The sequence below is a fragment of the Vanellus vanellus genome (genome assembly GCF_965231255.1).
Source record: "Vanellus vanellus genome assembly, chromosome: 6".
Taxonomy (NCBI): Eukaryota; Metazoa; Chordata; class Aves; order Charadriiformes; family Charadriidae; genus Vanellus; species Vanellus vanellus.
Window position 1 is genome coordinate 571886 of NC_138911.1, and position 21214 is coordinate 593099.

At 57.3% G+C, this 21214-nt stretch overlaps 1 protein-coding gene and 1 long non-coding RNA gene across 2 annotated transcripts; both read right to left on the reverse strand.

The window, feature by feature from the left end:
* Positions 1-5294: 5294 nt before the first annotated feature.
* On the reverse strand, positions 5295-7502 carry CHST14 (carbohydrate sulfotransferase 14; the record flags this gene model as incomplete). The annotated part of the gene is made up of 1 exon (XM_082485528.1): positions 5295-7502. One exon carries the CDS (start codon positions 7500-7502, stop codon positions 6408-6410), a length of 1095 nt encoding a protein of 364 aa, XP_082341654.1. The 3' UTR covers positions 5295-6407.
* A 4904-nt stretch (positions 7503-12406) lies between these two features.
* Positions 12407-14319, reverse strand: LOC309673621. The gene is made up of 3 exons (XR_014269328.1): positions 14260-14319; positions 12906-12987; positions 12407-12461 (listed from the first exon to the last, which is right to left on the reverse strand). It is a non-coding gene; the product is annotated as an uncharacterized lncRNA (long non-coding RNA).
* Between the last annotated feature and the right edge of the window lie 6895 nt (positions 14320-21214).

The window sequence follows — 21214 nt, forward strand, 5'->3', positions numbered from 1 at the left end:
TCCCGACGGGCGTTGCCACGGCGGGACGGGCTCCGTGGGGTCTGAAAGCAGCTCCTCACCCCCGGCGAGCTGACGTCTGTCTGTCCGTCCATCCATCCGTGTCCCTCTGCTGCAGCAGGGAGGGTTCTACCTCCAGGACCGAAGAGCATCCTCCTCCCACACGTGCCCTGCGCGAGGGATGCAGGCGCGCTCCTGCCCGCGGACCCCGGGGCACCCGGGGGGACCTCTCCGCTGCTGCTCCCGACAGCCCCGCGCGCCCCCCGCCAAAGCGCGGGGGATCCCACGCCTGTGTTTGCAGCACGCACTTCCTCGGGCGCAAATAGCTGCGAGCACCGTTCTGCTTGATTCGCCAAATACTTCTGCTGGTATCTACGTCAAGTTTTTCGCTTTCCCGATGTCCTGCGTTCAGCTGGGAAAGAGTTGGTTTTCTTTTCAGCGATTGCTGTGAAAAGCGCTGTCGGTTTCCGCTGTCGCTAAGCGGTGTTTGCGGTATTCAAGGACTTTTGTCAGCTTCCCATAGAAGCATCGGCAGAGGGACGGAGCAGCCAAAGGAATATTCCGCACCATAGACCCCATGCTCAGGGTATGGATGTAGGTTAGCGGAGGGGGGGGTGAGCATCCACAATCGCCGCTCCGGATGGTGCCAATTCACCGGGCGATGAGAGCGACCTGTGTAATCATTATTATTTTTCCTTTCCTGTTATTATTTCTATTAAACTGCGTTTATCTCAAGCCACGAGGGTTGGGTTTTTTCCTCCCTTTCCCGTCCTTTTTCCCCCTGGGGCTAGGGGGAGAGCGAGCGGCTGCGCGGCTCCAGCTGCCGGATGGGGTTAAACCCGGACACGCGACCAACCTGCGGCCAAAAGGCACGGCGACACGCGGGGCGTCATACCACTGCGGCTTCCCGCGACCTCGCTGCAGCGGGCCCGATTCAGAGCCGAGATAACCCAGCCCCCCCTTAAATTTCTGCTACCGCTCTGGCAAAGCGATTTGTGAAAACTTTGGGGTGCTGCTGCGGCTCTGCACTGCCGCCCTTTCCGCCGCCCGCTCAGCTCCGCGCACCCGCCTCGCAGTTTCAGGGAGAATAGAGATTTTTTTTTTTTTTTGGCTCATGCATCGCCAAAGCGCCGGCAGCACTCGCCAGCAGCCGACGATGAAGCGTAAAGCCCCACCGGCGAGGGGCGGACGTGCCGGATGCCAGGATCGGTCTGCAGTGATTTATTTTCGGGAGGAAGGCAGGGGCGGGCAGCCCACGGGGAGCGCTCGGGCCGGTTCCACCAAGCTCTGGGTGGGAGTTTCCCCGTGCTGAGCCGCGCGGCCGTTCCCAGCGGAGGTGGACGTCTCTGAGCTGCAGCATCCGCGTACCCAAAGTGCCTTCACTGAGCGGCGCTGCAGCCGAGCGCCGCGGGGGCTCTGCAGCCTGCCCATGCCGCAACGAGAAATGAGGGGGGGGGAAAAAACCACCAAACCCAAAAAAGAGCTGTTTGGTGCAGCAAAACACGCCGGCTGCGGGAACCCCTCCGGGCTGCAGCCTCACTGGGAGCCTCGGAGGTGTCACAGCTCTTTCCCCACAAGCTGCTGCTCTCTTATTCTTTGCAACAGCCGGTGACGCCAGCGGGGCAGGCTGGCTGGAGTCTTTTGGGGAATGGGGCACGTGCTGGCAGCGCCGAGGAAGTTCGGAGGGATGGAGAAAAAAATCACCCTCCTGCCTGTTCGTGCAGTGTGGAGAGGGGAAAATCCGGGAGCTGAGGGGGTCGGCAGAGCCGCTCCCGCCCTACACACGGGATCGCCCCTACAAAATGCCTCCCGGGGCACTACTAAATACCTGGGGCAGGAGCGCCGGGCACCCCCGGGCGCGACACCCGAATCCCCCATGTACTTTTTCCGCACGCAACTGGGAGAAAAGCTGGGAGCAGCCGGCCAGCCAAGAAGGTGCCCGTCCTGCGGCAGCGCCTCTACTCCAGCTTCGTTTCAAGACTCCAGGTGGTCATTTGGTTGCTTAAAAGCCGCTTCAACAGCTCACCGATTTATTCAAAGAATCTGAAAAGTCCCCCGTTTGCTTTGCAGAGCTGGATCGGACCCGGAGCGCTGCAACGCAGCAAGGCTGCCCTGGGCGGTGCCGGTCCTCCAACATCCCTTCCCGGCATTGATGAAAAGCCCTTTGCCGGGGGACGCGCGGGAGGTGGTGCGACAACCACCTCCCATTGATCTCTCCCGCTGGGACAGAGACGATAATTAAGAGCAATCTCTTCAGACACCACTTACCGGGAAGCACGCCACGTCTCTCCGCTGGCTGGCACTGCTGGTGGCCCCCGGCGGGCAGCTCTCCCTGCCTGAACCCATCTCCCACCCCATTAAACTCTCTGGCCGAAGCTTTAACACTCCTGCTCCTTCCTAATTGCCTCGTTTGGCCATTGACACCCAAGCGCTAATTGCTGATGGTCAGCAAGCCGTTCAAAACGAGCTGCGAGGAGCAGCAGGTGTGGGTTTAACCAGCGGGGTTTTTTTTATTATTACTATTTTTAAAACACACCCCCCACCCCCGACCCCCCCTTTCTTGCTGTGAGTCGGCTATTTCTCTCGCAGGCGGCCAAAAAAGCAGAGTTTGTCGCGGCTGCCCTGGGGTACATAGGAAGTGTGCGTGCAATGTGAATTCCCTCTCCTCCGTACGGCCTCCCGTACCTCCCGTACCTCCCGCACCTCCTCCCCCGGACCTCAGCACCTCTCCTTTCCTTTAGCACCTCCGGGGGTGCTTTGCCGATCTCTTCCTCCCGGCATCAAGGCGAGAGGTGGCTTTGTGCCACCCTGCCCTCTCCAGCTCAGCCGCAGCCCTCCTTTCTGTTCCCCCTCCACCTTCAGGAAACCCATCCCAGGGGGTAAAAGAGCCTTTTTTCCCATCCCTGAGCCCCACAGGGCCGTGGAAAGATGTGACCCCTCCGACTAAACATGGCGGGTAGAGTCCCCTCCCTCAAAGCCGCAGCCCCACAGGTACCTTTTTGGGCTGCCTGGCAACTACCTGCAGCAAAGCCAAACCCTCTAATTCCTTGCGTGAGGGGTTACGAGGGATCAGGGGCACCGGATAGTGTCTTTCTTCCCCCCGAATGTCACACATTTGGGAGCTGGTGTAGTAAACCGATCCATAAGCAGAGCCGTTAACCCCAGGGCCGCCCGCCCCTCTCTGCGCGCTGGCAGCGGCACAGGCCCAGTTCCCCAGGTTGCCGCAACCTGAGGCTCACAGCTAACTCGGCCTCGATGCAATCGTGCTGCATCTGAACGATGAAATTCTTCAGAAGAAAAGGCTGCTCGCTGAGGCCTGCTCCAGGAGCTGCACGTCACCACCTAATCCCAAATTTACCCCTCACGTGAAACCACCATTGTCGTTTCTTACTCAATGCCAACCTGGGGAAGGCCGAGCTCCCTCTGAGGCACTCAGTCCTAAAATCCAGAATGCTTTCACCTCGAGTCCAAATCCCAACAAATATACGGGTAAACGCCACCGGGAACGGGAAGCCCATGACTGCCAGCCTTGGATCCACGGCCTCCCATCCCCTTTTCCGACCGCCCAGTGGTCGCTCTTGGAAATGCTAGCACTTAAACTGGTTTTAGGATGTGTGATTTCCCCGGGGAGCCACTCCCAGAGACAGGGTATGTACTGGTTTGCTCTGCCGGGCTCACTGCCCGTTTGTAAGCACTGCACCGGTACGGCGAGGCCAACACCTCACGGTCCTCCGCCAAACCCAGCGGGTGGACACCACACACCGGCAGGCAAGAGCTTTAGCCACGAATCCGCCCTCGTTTTCCAGTTTCTTCACACAATTTCTCGAAGAAGGGGAGCGTTGCTGGACAGATTATTCATTAACCCGAAGGGGCCTGGTTTTGAGTAACTCCACTGCTTCAAACACGGCTGAAGTGCCTCCAGGCAAGCACACGGAGCGTGGGGAACAATCAGGAGGAGCTAGAGATGTGTGCGTGCCTCCAAGGCTGCGAGCTCACTGGCACCGTAGAAACCTGGCGGGATGACTCCTGTGAGCGGAGTGCTTTGCCTGCATTAAGCCCCCCTTACAGGAGGGCACAAGGAGGCGGGAGGCCATTTGCTTTTATTTAAAGAGAAAAAGGCGACCAACGATATCCAGTAAAGGAGTAAGAGACAGCCAAAGAAAAGCAAAATCCTCCTGTGTGCAATAAATTAGAGTAAGAGGGCAAGAGTCAAAAAAATTTAATCCAGAGAACAGAAGCTGCAGCAGATAAACAAACAGGCAGTACAAACCTTCAAAGCTACTGAGAAATAAGCATTTAATTAAATACCCAATCACTAAACAAGCTGGAAACGTTCCCTCGGCTTCAGCGAAGCAGAAAAAGATAGTGAAGTCCAACCGGCTTATTCCTAGTTAGCAGGACCTGAACCAGTTGGGCTTAATTAAAACTCAGACCGCCCCACCACGGGCACCTGTTTTACAAACTAAAATCCGATTCCCAGCTGGCACCCAGGGCCTTCGGCTGGAGAACAAGACGCATCTCCGGCTCTTCCCACAGCGGGCACCACACAGTCGCCAAAATCGCTGGGAAGAGAGAGAAATTTTGCAGGTTTCAGCCAGGCCCCAAGGGGAGCAAAGCCAATTTCCCACCCGTTTTTCGCACCGGGGGGAGGACGCAGCCGGGAGCCGGAGCCCGTGAAGGCAGCGGGACAGCTCTCCTGCCCAGCCACCAGCCCCTGCCCAACGGTAAAAGTCACTCAACCCAAACTCTGCTCGGCTACCGACAGCAACAGAGGGAGACAGAGATTGTGCCGGGAGTTTATAGATACCATACATCTATTAACTCACTTAAGTCATGCCCGAGGCAGGATTTTTCATCCCACCGCTTTGAGTTCGCTTGTATGTGGCTCCATACCCTTCTTTTAGACAATTTCACAAATCCTACAGAAAACACCTTAATTTTCCTTCCCCCCTTTTTGAGAGACTAATCCCAGGAAACCACCAGCTCCCCGCAGTATCTATAATCCAGCCCCACTGCTTTGTATCAATTCCACAGCAATTAGGCGCCTATTTTGCCGCTGACTGCTGCTTTTCATCCAATTGTCCATGTCGCGTAATCGCCTCGTCGTTCGGCTCGGATGCATTTCTTTCCCCACTTGTTTCCGCTGCTCTGGCACTTAAAACACAAATTAATCAAGGAAGGAACTGCCCATTCATCATACTTTCATGCCGTGGCTTAGCACGAGGGGCAGAGGGCCTCTCCAAGAATACAAATAAACACCACCATCGAAGGAAAAGCACTAAGCAACAGACTCACTCATACAAAAACTTTATTCGAAATGAGGACGCAACCTCCCAGGAACAGCATCATACGTTATTTCCCAAACTTCTGCAATTTAAGGGTCATAATTAAATATAAGTAGCTACGAAAACGGCGTGCACGCCTATAAAAGGAGGAGAGCTAACCCTCAAACCACCATTGTTTCAAACATGGCCGGAGAAAGCGTTTTGCCAGGGCGGCTTGCACGCACGCGGGCACGCAGAGATGCAGCGCGGCTGCGAGCTGGCGCGCGTTCTGGTTGCTCTCTGTCCCAGGAACCAGGACGGGTTCTGATCCTACCAGAAGTCTGTATTGCTTTAATTCAGAGAGAGAGAGAGAGAGGAGCAAATTGTTATGGCTTGATATGGCATCCGATACGCTGTGCTGGGTTAAATAGTTGGTACTTTCAAATCTTAAAATCGCACAAAAATGAATATTATGCTACCATTAGTTTATTTCAATGGTAAACAATAATAATAGAAATTAACAATAATAATAAAAAACAGAGGTACTACTGTCACAGAAAAAAAGACCCGCCTCATTTAACCACCATCTACAGATGAGAATATAAAGGATAAATAGGGCCGAGTTTATAAAGGCCTTTTCTCCTACTCATACCCAAAAAACCATCTCCTGTCTGATCTAGGACCAGTTTTACCAGCGCTAATTTTTAGCGCGGCAACCGCTATATTTTTACTAGCGTACCAACCGCTATATTATGATTGCAATTCAGCCACATACTATTTAGTACAAAACACAAAAAAAACGGAGGAAAAAATACTTAAAATATATCAATTTCTCAATTTCCTCAAAGATGTTTTCTGTGTCGTGCCGTAAAAAAGAGTTTAAAGCAAAATAGATATACAAAAGATACTGTGCTCAAGTCAGCGGCGTATGTACACGTTAAAACCCCAATACAAAAAGTATTCTAGTAGCAAAGGCGGTATATAATCTTTTATACAAACCGTGTTTGAAAAGTATAAAATTAGGAAATAATGCATAGAAGAGCGTGTTTCACAGGCCCTGCAGCTGCGCGTTATCCACGGCAATGGCTGCGTTAGCAAACCCCCGCAGCGCCAGCAGAATTCACGCCAGATCCCCGAAGGAAGGACTCACTGCCGGCAGAATTCGCTGGTTATGTTGGGAAGCGGGTAGGCAAAGAGGGAGAAATCCAGGATGTATTTTGGCAACAGCTCTTTGATCAGCCGGCGCTGGGTGCTGCACAGGTAGTAGTGGAGCGTTTCTGCCGTCACGGGCTTGTACCACCACTGCCGCTCGGGGAAGCGGACGAAGGAGGGCGACTGGACTCGCTGGAGGACGTAGTTGGCGTCGGCGTTCAGCCGCTCGTAGGAGCCGATGAAGTCGTACCTGACGGCGCAGGGCTGGCACAGGTTGTAGATGGGCATCCAGTGCTCGTTCATCCTCTCCGCCTCCTCGTCCAGCAGGTACTGCAGAAACTCGGAGAAGGTGACGTCGTCGCCGGCCGAGCTCCCCCCGTTCTTGCGATACCGCCTGACGATCTCCACCCCGTACTTCTGCTGGTACTCCTTGATCTCCCCAAACTTGTTCCTGTAGGCCGAGAGCAGCCTCTCCATGGGGTTCCGCACGAAGAGGAACTTGTAGTAGTTCTTCAGGCGGTAGCTGATCTCGTCCGGCTTCATGTCCGCCAGGAACACCAGGTCGCTCTTGTGGTCCATCTTCAGCTTGACGTCGACGCTCTCCAGCGCCCCGTCCAGCACCTTCAGGATGCGCTTCCAGTTGGAGCAGGCCACCTTGGGCACGTAGCAGTACAAGAAGCGGTACTTGTCGCTGACCAGGAGGTGCCGGAGGACGGTGCGCCGCTGGCCGGCCGGCAGCTCCCAGACGCTGCGGGGCATGGCCCGCTGCCCGCAGACGGCGCGGATGGTGCGGTTGCGGACGTCCCGCAGCACCCGGGACTCCAGGTCGCCGGCGGCCTCCTGGCCGCCCCCATCGCCTCGCCGGGAGCGCTCCCCTTCCCCCGCCGGGTGCAGCGGCAGCGGCTTCACCTCGGCCAAGATGCCCTTCTCGATCATGAGGAGCAGCCCGCTGGAGGCCAGGATCACGCCGAACATCAGCATGGCGGGCAGCAGCACCGTACCGCCGCCGGCGCCCCGCGGGCGGGACCGGCTGCGGCCCGAGGCGGCCGCCCGCCGCACCTCCCCGGGGAAGGGGGGACGGGGCAGCATGGCCTGGCCGGGGCTGGCGCCGCCGCCTCAGCCGCCGCGCCGCATACCGGGGACGCAGGGGAGCGGGGAAGGACCGGCGGTGGCTCCCGGCCCGGCTGCCGGCGCCGTGAGGGGAGCGGGGCGGGGCGGCGGCCGGCAGTGACGGCGGCGGAGGGCGGCCCGAGGGGGCCGCGGGAGGCGGCGGCCATTTCGCGGCGGGGCCGCCCGCCCCCTCCCGCCGCCGCCGCCGCCGTTGCCGTTCGGAAGGGAGGCCGAAAGACCGACCCCCGCCTGGCCCGGCGGCTCCGGGAGGGGAGGACCGGCACGAAGCCGCCGCCGCGTTTCCCGTCAGGCCGCGGCCCTGTCAGGCAGCGCCGCCGCCTGGGGGGGGTCTGAGGCACAGCCCCCCCCCCCCCCGCTCCCCAAAATACGTGTCAAACCTAACTTAAAATAAAAACCCCGCGGGCATTGCGCTGCGATACGGGCTGCTGCCGGCAGCACCCTTTGGAGCCCGGTGCTTCCCCACTGGTGTTGGGCCCTTCTGCGGCGACCTGCGGCGGTACGGGCTTTGGTTCAGTGGCTGCAGCGGTTTCCTGCAGCGCTAGGCCAAACTAGCCGTAATTAGTAGCTGTGCCGCGCTTTATTGCGTGTTTATTTGGCAGCCGAGAGGAGAGGGAGATGCAAGTGGCCTGGGGAGCGGAGCCCACAGCGGCGACGGGGATGGGGACGGCTGTGCCACCCCCTGACAGATTTCTAAAAATCTGTAGGTATTTCCCCCAAGCCGCCGCGTTCCAATGGCTCCAGCTGACGTTCTCCTACCACCACCTCTGCTCAAGGCAACCGCGGCTCGAGGCTTCGGCCAGCCAAAGTAGCAACAAGCCATAGCCAGCGGCGTGCCGTTGGAGCTGGGCAGGCGGCCCGGGGAAGCCCGGAGCTTGGGCAGCCGTAGGGATGCCATTTCTACGTACAGCCCTTTGCGGAGCAGAAATCGTTTCATACCGGCATCCTGGGAAAATAAGGCACGTGGAAAATAAGGAAGTGATCGGTGAGAGCCGATGTGGTTTCGCTAAGGGCAAGTCATGCCTGACAAATTTGGTGGCCGCCTACAAGGGGGTTACGGCGTTGGTGGATAAGGGGAGAGTGACAGACATCACCTGCCTGGACTTGTGCAAAGCATCTGACACTGTCCCGCGTGACATCCTGGTCTCTAAATTGAACAGACATGGATCTGATGGATGGACCACTCGGTGGAGAAGGAGCTGGCTGGATGGTCACACTCAAAGGGTTGCGGTCAATGGCTCGATGTCCAAGTGGCAACCAGTTATGAGTGGCGTTCCTCAGAGGTTGGTACAGAGACCGGTGCTGTTCAGCATCTTTGTTGGCAACACAGTGAGATTGAGTGCACCCTCAGCAAGTTTGCTGATGACACCAAGCTGTGTGGAGCAGTCAACACGCTGGAGGGGAGGGATGCCATCCAGAGGGACCTGGACAGGCTTGAGGAGTTGGCCTGTGTGAACCTCATGGAGTTCAACAAGGCCAAGCACAAGGTCCTGCATGTGGGTCGGGGCAATCCCCAGCACAAATCCAGGCTGGGTGGAGAATGGATGGAGAGCAGCCCTGGGGAGGAGAACTTCGGGGTGTTGGTGCATGAGAAGCTCAACAGGAGCTGGCAATGTGTGCTGGCAGCCCAGCGAGCCCCTGGCACCCTGGGCTGCATCCCCAGCAGCGTGGCCAGCAGGGCAAGGGGGGGATTCTGCCCCTCTGCTGCGCTCTGCTCTGGGGAGACCCCCCCACAGTGCTGCCTCCAGCTCAGGGGCCTCAGCACAGGAGAGACATGGAGCTGTCGGAGCGGGGCCAGAGGAGGCCCCCAAGATGCTGGGAGGGCTGGAGCCCCTCTGCTGGGAGGAGAGGCTGGGAGAGGTGGGGGGGGTTCAGCCTGGAGAAGAGAAGGCTCCGGGGAGACCTCAGAGCCCCTTCCGGTGCCTGAAGGGGCTCCAGGAGAGCTGGGGAGGGACTCTGGATCAGGGAGGGGAGCCGTGGGACGAGAGGGAACGGTTTTACACTGAAAGAGGGGAGATTTAGATGAGATATGAGAAAGAAATTCTTTCCTGTGAGGGCGGTGAGCCCCTGGCGCAGGGTGCCCTGAGAAGCTGTGGCTGCCCCATCCCTGGGGGTGTTCAAGGCCAGGTTGGACGGGGCTGGGAGCAACCTGGGCTGGGGGGAGGTGTCCCTGCCCAGGGCAGGGGGATGGAACGAGATGGGCTTTAAGGTCCCTTCCAACCCAAACCATTCTGTGATTTTTCTGCATGTTTTCCCTCAGTGCATTTTCAGAGCGCACCACGGGGCTTGTGCGGCATAGCTAGTCTTGCAGGGACTCTCTCTGTCAAAAGCTTTCTTAACATCAAGAGAAAAACAGCTTCCACTTAAGTTTTCTTTTGATCAGAAGCCAAGAACATTTTGTCAGCCGAGGCAGACAAAGTATTCATAGTGAAGTGCGGGAGCCTGCAGCTAGATTATTTTACATTTTACAGGTTTATTTTGATGTAAATATAGCATTAGCTGTAGAAAGAGGTGGTATATTCTACCCTGCCACAAGGGCACGGCTGTAAATCTGCACGCTCTGTAGCGCTACCAGGTTTCTGCTCTGATATCAGAGGGCAGGTCCAAGGGTCTGACCTTGATCTCAACACCACCATAAACCGAAGCTGCACCAATGTGTATAACCTGTGGCACCGAGACGAGAATCGGGACTCCCTGGAAAAGCCCTCGTCTTCGAGAAAAAGACTCAGATTACAGTAAACTCCAGCACAGACACTAATACTAGTGCCAAAGCAGCCAAAGGAGAATTTTATTTCTTAGAAGGCATGTTAGTCTGGCACTGCTTGTCCTCTCGTTTCTATTCACTCCTAATATCTATAGGTGTAGAGTAGTTATATATGATAACAGAGAGGTTCTTAAAGTATATCCCAGGCTGCTAGAAACAGAAGACTGCCCGTGATGTCAGTGGGTTTATTTTTCTCCCGGGTATGCAAAGGACCTTTTATTTCAGGGCTGGTCTGAGTAGCACAGGTCTCTATAGGAAGCACACAGCCAAGCGAATACGGGGCTGGGGGGGGCGGTTTGTTCGTTTGCCCCGCACCACTGAAGAGACTTAACTGTGGTTCTGTTGAACGTGCCTATTGCTCACTCCGGATGTTAATTAATTTGGTTTTCAAAGCAGTTAAAAGAAGCCTTATGTGCAGAACGTGCAAGACTACAGGAACATATTTCGCAGAGATCCCTTTCTTCAGAAAAGGCACATTTAGAAAATAACATGTCACTGAGGGAACCCAGCTTTGGGCTACTGCGGTTTGCCTACACGTGTATACTACACACCAGAAGTGATGGAAGTGTTCGGTTCTTTCTTACAGATACATGAGGAGGATTTTTATAAGTCACAGCCCTTTTCAAGGTGCTTTCAAACCCCGCCATTTACCTTTGTCACTTTATTCCGAACAGCTAAAGGCAAACCCTCTCGTTTTGGCCGAGTACGTACGTACTCTGGCTCTGCCCCAGTTACAGGAGCGGCGCGGGAGACGCACGTGGGAAGAGGCGGCCTGGTGAGGAGAGCGTCTGTGGGTGTCCCGCTGATACTAACAAGGATCCTAACTCAGGTGAGCGGAAAAGCAACATTAAAATGTATTACTATTATAGTCATTATAATATGATATATGTTACTCTGAGCTGGTGTCCCGGCACGGTTTGCGCGGGGCACGCTGGGGTGCATCAAGAAGAGCGTGGCCAGCAGGTCGAGGGTGCTTCGCCAGTACGACCTCCCCGCAGCACCAATGCGTTTTATGCTGTTTGCTGCTTGAATTTGTCCAACTAATGTTTTTGTGACCCACTTAATTTCACAGGCAGCAGAATGAGGACTGAATCCGCTCCAACGCCTCCAAAACCTGCAGCACCTCGTCTCTGACACCAGCACAAGGCAAAAAAGAGTGGTGCGCGGAAAGGGACTGATAATTAACCTTCGGGCTCAGCCCTGTTTACTTTTGTGATATCCTTCCGTTCGTTGGGAGCAATAAATAACCTGCAAGGTACAGGCTTTGCCCCAGGAAATCTGTTGGAGGGGGGGTTGGAGACCAGCGGTGGATGGACGCTGGAAGGTTATGCGTCTAAGCTGAAAGAGAGAGGCTCCGGCTGGAAACGAGGAGGAACCCGTCCTGGAGAGGATGGTCCGGTGACAGGGGGGGTTGCCTGGAGAAGAGGTGCCCCCTGCCTGGAGCCCATCCCCACAGGCTCGGCGGGGCATCCCACCGTGAGCGTTATTCAGCTGTTCCCCTGCAACCTCCTGTCAGGCGGCACCTTGTTCACCTCTCAGGTGTGTTCCCTTTTGGAGCCGGGCTGCGGCCACGGGGGAAAGGGTTGGGTTAGGAAATAAACACAGCCTTTCCTCCGTCGCACCCCATGGGCACTCAGGTGGCCTTGGGGCAGGCAGGGACAGGGCGAGCGGGATGTCTCAGCCGGTACCTGCCACCAAAGGGTCGGGATGTCCCTGGCCATGGGGTGGAGGCTGGCCGAGAGCACGCCGCGCTCCTCCCGCACCGCCCCGGTCTCTGCGTGCCATGGGGGATCTCCTTGCAGCCTCACGCTGCTGATTAATCAGCGCTCGGGTGATGACGATCTGTGTCAGTGAAGTGAGAAATGCGCTCGCTAAGAAAAATGCCGGGATTTCACACGGGATAGGTGACTTACAGGTGTCGTTTGGGGTGACAGGGAGGGTGGCAGTGGAAGCGAGGAAGAAAACCAGCAGCAGATGGCAGCCCCAGCTGGATCTCTGCGACGCAGCTCCCTGGTGCCAGCGCAGCCATCCACCCCGACAGCTCGACCCGGGGCGCCGAGCGAGCCTGGGGCTCTCCGGGGGCTGCGGCATCACGGTGACATCCTCGGCGTGCTGAGACCCTGCTGTCACCACGGGGTCGAACACAAATCGCTGCCCTGTGAAGAGGTGGTGGGCAAATCCGGGTCCAAAGTGAGATGCTGCACGCAAGGGTTGATTTTTGTGGGGTTTGTTTTTAAATGACTAAACATATGTGGTTAATCACAATGTTTCTACAAACAGCGTATTTGGAAAGGTGTTTCCAATGTTTTCAAGCCTTAAATGTATCGGCATAAAGGTGGTTTTGAAAACGAGCACTGAGGAGAAGAAAATCGGGGAGGAAACTCAGGATCTAGGTAAAGGGAAACAGAAAAGAACAAGCAAATCCCACCCCTCATGAAAAATGAGTTGTTATAAAACATGCGGCATCGTTAATTAAATCAATAAGGGAAGCAGCTTGAGCAAGAATTCCAGTCTGACACCTGTCCCAACAGGATTAATTTAAAATAAACATCAAGACAAATAAAATAAAGAAGTAAATCCACCTCCTCTTTCTTCCTTACCATGGAGGAATGCGTCTTGCTGCAGAAAAGCCCTGGAAAGGGTTTTTTTTCCTCCCCATCTATAAGTAAAGCTGCATTCTTTCTAGATTTTAGAAGAAAACTAGTTAGGATTCTGAGCCAGGTGTTGCAGTTCTCACAGCAGCAGATAAAGGACTGTTGGTCTGACCCTTTAGCACGGCAATCCTCTCCCCCCCAGGGTTATTACGCGGTTATACCCATCCCTTCCCGCGGCACCGGTCCTGCCCCGGAGCGTGCCCGGCGGGGCTGTTCTGCCCCGTGTTGCCCCGCCAGCGCTGCGGGACACGGCAAAGCTCAACACCACCTCCCCTGGGACCGTCAGGGAGCGGGAAGGGGGTTTACTCTCCAGCCAGGCCCCAGCCATCGCCTGGAGACCACAAATTCTAATGAAACCCCCTGCAAAGGAGGATGGTGAGATTATGAGTGAATTTTCTCAAATTTCTCTAGGAAAAAAAAAAATCAGTTGGGAGCAAGCAGTGTCTTCTCCCAGTTGGATGAAGTCCTTAGAAATGGGGTGGGTGTTCCAGACCCACACACGCCTGCGGGGTTCCCGTCCCGGGGCGTTAAAGCGACTCGCGGTGTTCCCGAGAGAGGGCGATCCCTGCGGGAAATCAGCTCCCGCGGGTGTCTCGGCTGTCGGCCGCCGGGGAGGCGAGAGCAGAACCCGCCCGCGCTCCTCTGCCTGCGCGGAAACGGCGGCTGCGGGAAATGAATGGCACTAATATGCCATATAATTCCCTTTTTATAGACTGTAATTACCCGACGCGGTATGAATGCAACCCTCCTCGTCGGCTGTGCTTTGGCTGCCGCGCGGCAGAGGGCTGCGCTCGGTGACGGACGCACATCCCCCGGCCGGCACCGGGGAAAAACAGTTAATGGCTAAATCACCCGCGCTCTGGGCAAGTTAGAGTCCCCTCTGCGAGAAATTAATGTCTGCGGCCCCATCGATGGCAGAGGATGGCTGGTTCCCCTGCCTTGTATTGTGTGCGTGTGTGAAAAAAGAGGGGAAAAAAAAAAGAGGAGAAAGCAGGGGAAAAAAGCGGAAAAAGGAGGGAAAAAAAATGGAAAAAGGAGGGAAAAAATGGAAAAGGGAGGGAAAAAAGAGAAAAAAGGAGGAAAAAATGGAAAAAGGAGGGGAAAAAAGAGGAAAATGGAGGGAAAGGGGAAAAAAGGGGAAAAGGAAGGAAAGGGGGGAAGGGGAAAAAGGAGGGAATAAAAAGAGGAAAAAGAGGAAAAAGAGAAAAAAGAGAAAAAAGAGGAAAAAGAGGAAAAAGAGGAAAAAGGGGGCTGAAGTAAAGGCAAGGGGCATCTGAAGGCACAAACCGCTGCTCCTTACCGCTCTGGCCGCTGCTTTTGCCGACCAGCTGGAGAGCGCGGAGCACGCCACGCTCTGCTCTGTAAATTGGGCTTCGAGGACCGCCAAAGGGCTGTCGAGCGCTTCCAGCAGAAGAACCTCCGCAGCCGGATTTTGTGCTGTTCAGTCTCGACACGTTAAAAAAAGAAATAAAAATCAGTGTGTTGAAGGGACGGGGGGAAACCCATCGCCTCTGCCCTTGCGCCCCCGCCGTGGCACCGAGGAACGGGGAGAATTTACCTTCTGGGAGGAAGGGGAAGCAGTAACGCTCTGGGAAGAGTCACAAACCGCTTCCCAGCGGGAAATCCTGCTGAGTTTCCATAACTTTCTAATTTCTCAAGTGCTAAACGCTGCCGGGCGCCGCCGTCCCCATCCCGGCTTCCCGACGGGCTTCTCCCTCCTCCCGGCAGAGGACCAGCGCCGCATCCCCGCTCCAACCGCAACGCGGGATTAGCAGCGAGCACAGCTATGAAAATAAGATGGATTACTGATTAAATTATTATATTATGAACTATATTATTTATGGATACAGAGAAAACTCGGAGCAATGAAGAAAACTCCTCCTAACCGTGGGGCGGTGTTTCTCGAGCGCTTGCCCGGGGGCCAGCGTCGTGCGGCTGTGCTCTGCCCGCGTGCTGCGATGTCTGCGCAGAAAAGCGCGGCATCGCCTGTGCCGGCGTTCGCCACACACCTCTCCGACATCCAAAAGAGTGAATTGATTTGACACGGGAGTCGGCTGGGACCCGGAGAACCGCCACTCCCCCCCGGCGTTCCTGCCTTGCGTATGGAGTGCCGTACGCACGCGCTTCCCCCGTTGGGCAAACACAAAGCGGCAGACGAAGGGCGGGAGGAGATCCCCCCCCCCCCCCGTTTGGCGCTCGGAAGGGTCTCGCGGGGCACAGGCTGCGCCCTCGGCACGGCGCCGGGGAACGGGCACAGCGTGCGGGAGGCGCCGGCAGCCCTTTGCCGGGGGACGAGGTGCCGCGGGGATTGGCAGAGACGCTGGGGACAGCAAAGCATCGTCTCGTTTGCTGTCTTGCTTTGTCGTAAATCTGCCCCGAAATCTGGCACAGCTATCAGAGGAGGAGTTTGGCACCGCCTGCCACTGACCCCGGGCTCTCCCGGCCCCGCGTTGCCCAGGATTTGCTCGCCATCCTTCCCAAAACACCTCTCCGTTGGAACGGTTTGTTTGTTTTCTAACAGGCGTATTCCGGCGCTCCTGCCGCTACGGAGAGAGGAAAAAAATATTCATGGAGATGCAGGCTTTTGTCAGCGATGTTAAATTGATTTGCTTTTAAGAATTATTGGGCGGCCGAACCCGCTCCCAACTCCAGCTTGTTTTTGCAGAACACTCTGGAGAGGTTTATAGAGATATTAAAATTAAAAATGAAGCCGCAGAATAAATGGTGCTTCCATTCGGCGTGTCTTGTAAATCCAGTTTAAATTGTTTCCTTTATTAAATATCCTTTCCTCTTAAAAATGGATTAACTGCTCTCGCCGGCGGCTCTGACGGAAAAGCCATCTCATCTCTATAGCAACGCGTCACACGCGCGCACCCCTCGCCGCCACGCCGGGCCCTCTGCCCAGCCGCTACCTCGGCCCGATTCAATTACCGCCATTACAGCATCGCCCCCGATTAACGACCCCGCTGGCGCCGGTACCTAACGGGCAGCACCGGCACCACCTGCCACCGGCGTTCCCGGTGTGGGTGGCGGGTCTCGGCGTCTCCCGGCGAGGCAGGCAGCGCCGGCCGGCGTTCTCCTCCGCTCCCCTCACCTGGGGTTCGCTGCTGTCCTTTTTTCTCGAGAGCCGTCCTCCTTCTTTCCCGGCTGCGCCCGCAGCAGCCCCTCGCGTTGGCCCTGGAAGTTGCCGCTGCCGGCGTCCGGCCCCGACGCGTTGCGTGGGACCCGCCGAGCTCCCGACCCGCGTTTCGGGCTGATGTTCGGAGGAACGTTCCTTCAGCCCCGCGGTGAAACACCCTCGTGGCGTCACAGGGAGAATTCACGTGGAAAGGGCCGGTTTCGGTGGATTTCGGGGGTTTGCAGGAGCCCGGGGCGGTGTGGTCCCGGCCGCTGCCCACCACGCAGGTTGCCAGCGCAGCTCCTTCCCGGGGCCGGAGGGAATCCCCGTCCGGCTGACCCCTCTCTCGCAGGCGGCGGCCTCCGGGCACACACAGCTTGCTATTGCAGGAACGACGGTGCCGTGCAGGGGGACCCGCGGCTTTCCGCAGCCCCCACAGCCCGAGGCCGCAGCGAGGAAGCGGTGCCGGCAGCGTGGGCACAGGGACGCAGCAGCCGGAGACGAACGTTTTTAAAAAGCTTAACCTCGTTTTTGTTCCGCTTCAAATGAAAGAGGCAGCGCAGGAGCAGTACAAAAAGTGGCTCCGAGAGGCTGCGGATGTTTTCCCATCAGGTGGAGCCCGCGGCGAGCGGAGCCGGTGTCTCGCTGCTGCTGCTGGAGCGTTGGGGGCCGCGCTTCCCGCGCCGCGCCACGGCCACCACCAGCACCCAGCGATCACAGCGTACGCTGTCTTCCCCCAAAACCCCCAACCCGGTCGGCCAAGCCTTGCTCCTCCATCGACGGGGGGGGAAGCGCCCGGGCTTCGGGCCCCGGGGGACAGCGGGCGAATAAGGGGAGGTGCATCCCCTCTCCCCGGGCGGCACCGGCGCTGGCAGGGGCCGATCCTGCCCCGGCACTGTGAGGGACCTCACGCAGACACGTGCGCCGCTGCAGCACAGCTCATTTATCAGCAGCCGCTTTAAAGGGACCAAACGGGAGAGTGACTGAGTGCTCCATCACCTTAATATGACAGTCCAAATCGCTCCCGTCTCTTGGCTGGGATGGATTTTGGCACGATTACAGTCAATTATAATTAGCGGCATTAAAGCGGCAGTTAAATGTAACGAGGAGCTCGTGGCTTGTGCTGCGGGTGGGAAGACACTTCGGGAAGGGGCGCGAGTCCTGAACGCCGCGTCGGGCGCGCTTGGCTGGGAGCTGGGGGGAGCGCGGAGCGCGGTGGGAGACCCCCGGGGACGCGGCGCGTGCCGGGAGCCCAGCCGGCAGCTTCCTGCCCGAAGGGGCTACGCCAACACGGAGCGAAGCGCCGCAGCAGCACCCACGAGGCTGCTGTAATCCGGAGGAGCCGTCCAGTGCTTCTCAAAGGATGGAATTCCCAAAGCTCAGGACGCGCTTTTCAACATCTCCCACCCGTCCAGCGTGCTCGTCCCAGCGCCCGAACCTTCCCCGAAGCCTCCGCAGGTGCCTGCAGCCCCGACGGCTCCTTCCCGGCACCCCAAGTGCCGCCTTCCCCCCAGTTCCCGCAAGGCTGGGGAGGCTCTGCCGCCTCCAGGCACTGCACGTGGCAACGAGGGGAGACGCGGCGCCGCCGGGCGGCTCTACCGGTTACCTGAAATCACCGTTGGGTCATCGGAACCAGACGCGGAGCCACCACGAGCTCCTCAGCCGGGCAAAGCGGTGCGGGATTCAGGTGCCGAGACACCGCGGTGCTTTAGAGCTGGGTGAGCCCACCTCTGCCGACGCGCGGCGGCACCTCCGGGGACGACCCTGCGGGACGCGGTCAGCGTGGCCGCGGGAGGTCCCTGCCAGCGTCGGACGTGGTGGGAGAGCAGGAGCCTGGTGAGCGCCGGGTGCAGGAGAGCTGGATGCCACTCCGCGCAGCTCCCCCGCCCAGCAGATTTCAACAGTAAATCCAATTTCGTTTGACATTAATCCCAACTTTTCAGCCCGCTGCAGATTATCCTTTTGAGGACGGCTCGCCACGCGGGAGGAGCTGTGACAGAAAAGTTTTTTCCCAGTTTTCTGTTTAATTGAGCCCCAGGAGAGACCGTCCCCGTCCGGCAAAGCGCCGGAGCTGGGCAGAGGCGCGGGGCACACGTGGGGCGCAGGTTCCCGCTCCGTTTCTGGCACCCACATCACCGATGTCCCATTAAAGACAAGTGCAAAATTTCAAATTGCTCTTTAGCAAAAATCCAACTCTGTGGGGTCAGAAATATCACACCCGCTGACCCCACAGCGGCGTGCAAATTTTAACGTCACAGGACGAGCTCCATAATCCCTTTGGGAAGAGCTTAATACACCTCATTATCAAGAGGGTTTCCTTTTTCAGCCTGAATTCTCCCGCTTTTATCCCCTCCTCCAGGTTTGTGCCCAGTTCCCTGCGGGCAACGCGGCTCCTCATTACACCCAACGGGCGCAGAAGGCGACAGGCGGAGACCCTCCAGCAAAAGCCCTCATCCCACCAAGAAGTCCAACCGGGAACTCAAACAGAAGCGGGCTGTGGTGCCGGTGGGTGACGGGGACGTCCCAGCCCCCCGCCCCGCTCCCCCGACGGGACAGCCTCAAAGCCTCCCGTCCAAGGCACCGCGGGAGCGAAAGCTGCCGCAACACCCGGTTGCGCTGCCGTGGGGCTCCCCGGGGGGGCAGCCCGCATCCGCGGCGCCCGCTGGGGATGCGGTTACCGTGCGCAGCCCGTCCGCGTTCGCCCCACCAGCCCCGCTCGCCTGGCGCTCCCCTCTCTATAATTAGGAGCTAATTCAGCCTCGGTAACGGACATTATTTTTTCCTTCCTGCTCATTTTGTTCCCAGAACTCCTTCTCTCCCTTCCCCAGGCACGCAGGGGTCCAGCTCTAATTAATACACGACATTAATTATAGAAATAGGCGATTCCAAGGGCCAGCCGCCCCTCGGCCTCCCCCCAGGTGTGGCAGGAAGGGCGCCGAGCCCTTACCGGGGCCACCGCGGTTTGGGGGAGAATCCGGCGATGCCCCGGCGGAGCAGCCCACGGCGGCACCAGCACAGGCGAGGGCAGCAGAGGGGCCACAGCCCCCAGCCCCAGGACGGCAAACACCACCCCAGCAGGGAGGGGAAAATCGTGAGAGCTCAAGAGGAGCCTTTCCTGGAAACTGGGAGGTAACTGGAAATCGTTACGCCTTCAGTTAGCGCTGCAGAAGACAGATAAGGCGGTGAAAAGAGAGCGCTAAGGAGGGCCACGGGCGCAGGGCCGGGGGGAACGCAGCTGTTGGATCATTAAGAGGAGCAATTCCTCGGTGAACTCCCCACATCCACCCAGTGCCGCCAGGGAAACCCCGAAAAAGCCTTTTCGCTCATGGAGAAGGCGGCGAAAGCCTTGCCGAGAGCAGCCCTGTCCCCACCACCGTCCCTGCCCCAAAGGCAGAGACGTAAACATCGCTGTGACAGGCGCTGCCAAGGGCAGATTGGAAAAAAGAAAAAAAAAAAAAATTAAATTAAGAGTCAGCCCCGCTCCGATCCTCCTTCCACGTGCTCCGTTCCCACCAGAAAACCCAAGAGCAGCTCACCTCTGGGCGGCCTCCGCACCGCTCACCCCGAGCGCCCAAACCTGCTCCCACCCCGGCACCCCCCGGGGCCAGGGGAAAATTCAGGGAAGAACAGCGCAGCACCGGTTTGTTTTCTAAATCAATACAATTTTTCAAATTTATTTTTTAAGAATTACTTCTAATATATCTTTCTCACAGAAGGAGGGTATAGGGAATGTTCTCATTCCATCTGTAAACACTGAAATACAGATCTGGGAAACCAGGGAAGAGACACAAAAAAAGTGCATTTTACAAAATTATCAACTAAAATATATTTTACATGTATTACGTTTCAATTTAAATTCTACCGACTGCATTTTCAGTTTCAAAAAATATTTCCATATCTAATAGATTAAAAAAGCATGAAATATTTTCAGTATGGATAAGACATTTCAATTCATTTACATGCTGTTTGCACAACAGCATAAGCAACCACGTGAATCTCGGAACAATGTTCTCGGCCTGAAGCAGATTCTAACAGGAGAAGAGTCAGGATTTGTCCTCTCCAGACACGGGGCCGAAGCCCGGCCCAGACCCAGGGCGAGCGCAACTTCTCTTCCACCCGGAGAGGAGCCAGGACGAAGGTGGGAGCCGGGGGGAGAGGGGTCAGAAGCAGAGCTGCAGCGAGTTACTGTGGTTTCCAGGGCCGGGTCTCAAACCCCTCCCTGACGGTGCAGCGGTGCTCAGGGTTCGCCGGGCAGGCGGGCTTTGAAGCATCCTGCGTCTGGTGGCCCTTCCGCTAGGGCAAGGCGGCCGCGGGCAGCTTGCCTGCCCCGGGCTGGGTGCCTAAGGAGCCCCTGCCGAGTCCAGCGGGTGCATTTGGGGCTTCCCATCACCTTCCATGCCACCACGGTGCTCAGCACCCCGGGGTGTAGCTCTCCGTCCCCCTCCCGGGCAGCCATGAACCCCTTTCACAACGGGCAGGAGCAGCTCCGCGTCTCCATCATCCTCCCGCCCCGCTGCAGAGGGGAACTGCTTCACATCCTCTCCCAGGAGCACCACAGACCACTTTTTAACACCCCCTTGCACCCCCTGGGGGCACTTCCACCCGAGAGCCCCCGAAGCGCTCCCGACTCCCACCCCGATACCGCAGTGCCACATCAGCAGCCCAACCACAGCGTTCCAAGAGACCACCAGTGCCCAAGCTAATTGTTACGGAGAAATCTGAGCAATTACTTTGACACTAACAGTATCTTGAGGTATAAATGAGATAAGACGCTTCACCCGCCAATTCTTGCTTGCACGCCTGGGAGCGGACCTCCCGGCGCTGGGTGTCCCCCCCTGGGCCACGCGGGCAGGAACAGAGAGGGCTCGTCAGCATCCTCCGCGGTGCTGAGCAGGAACCGTCCGCCGGCAGCAGGGAGACACGCGCCCCGCTCGCCCTGCTGGGGACCAGATCTTGTCATCTCCTCTCAAGCCATCGTCTCCTTGACACCTTCCCCTCTTTGGTATGTAGAGCACATCTCTGGAGAACTCCTGCGGTAACCAACTATTTCCAGGTACGGGATTTGCTGCCGGGGGTTCCTCTCCAGGCCAGGCCGGCACGCAGCCCGTGGAGCGAGGCAACGAGCCCTCCGTTCCCA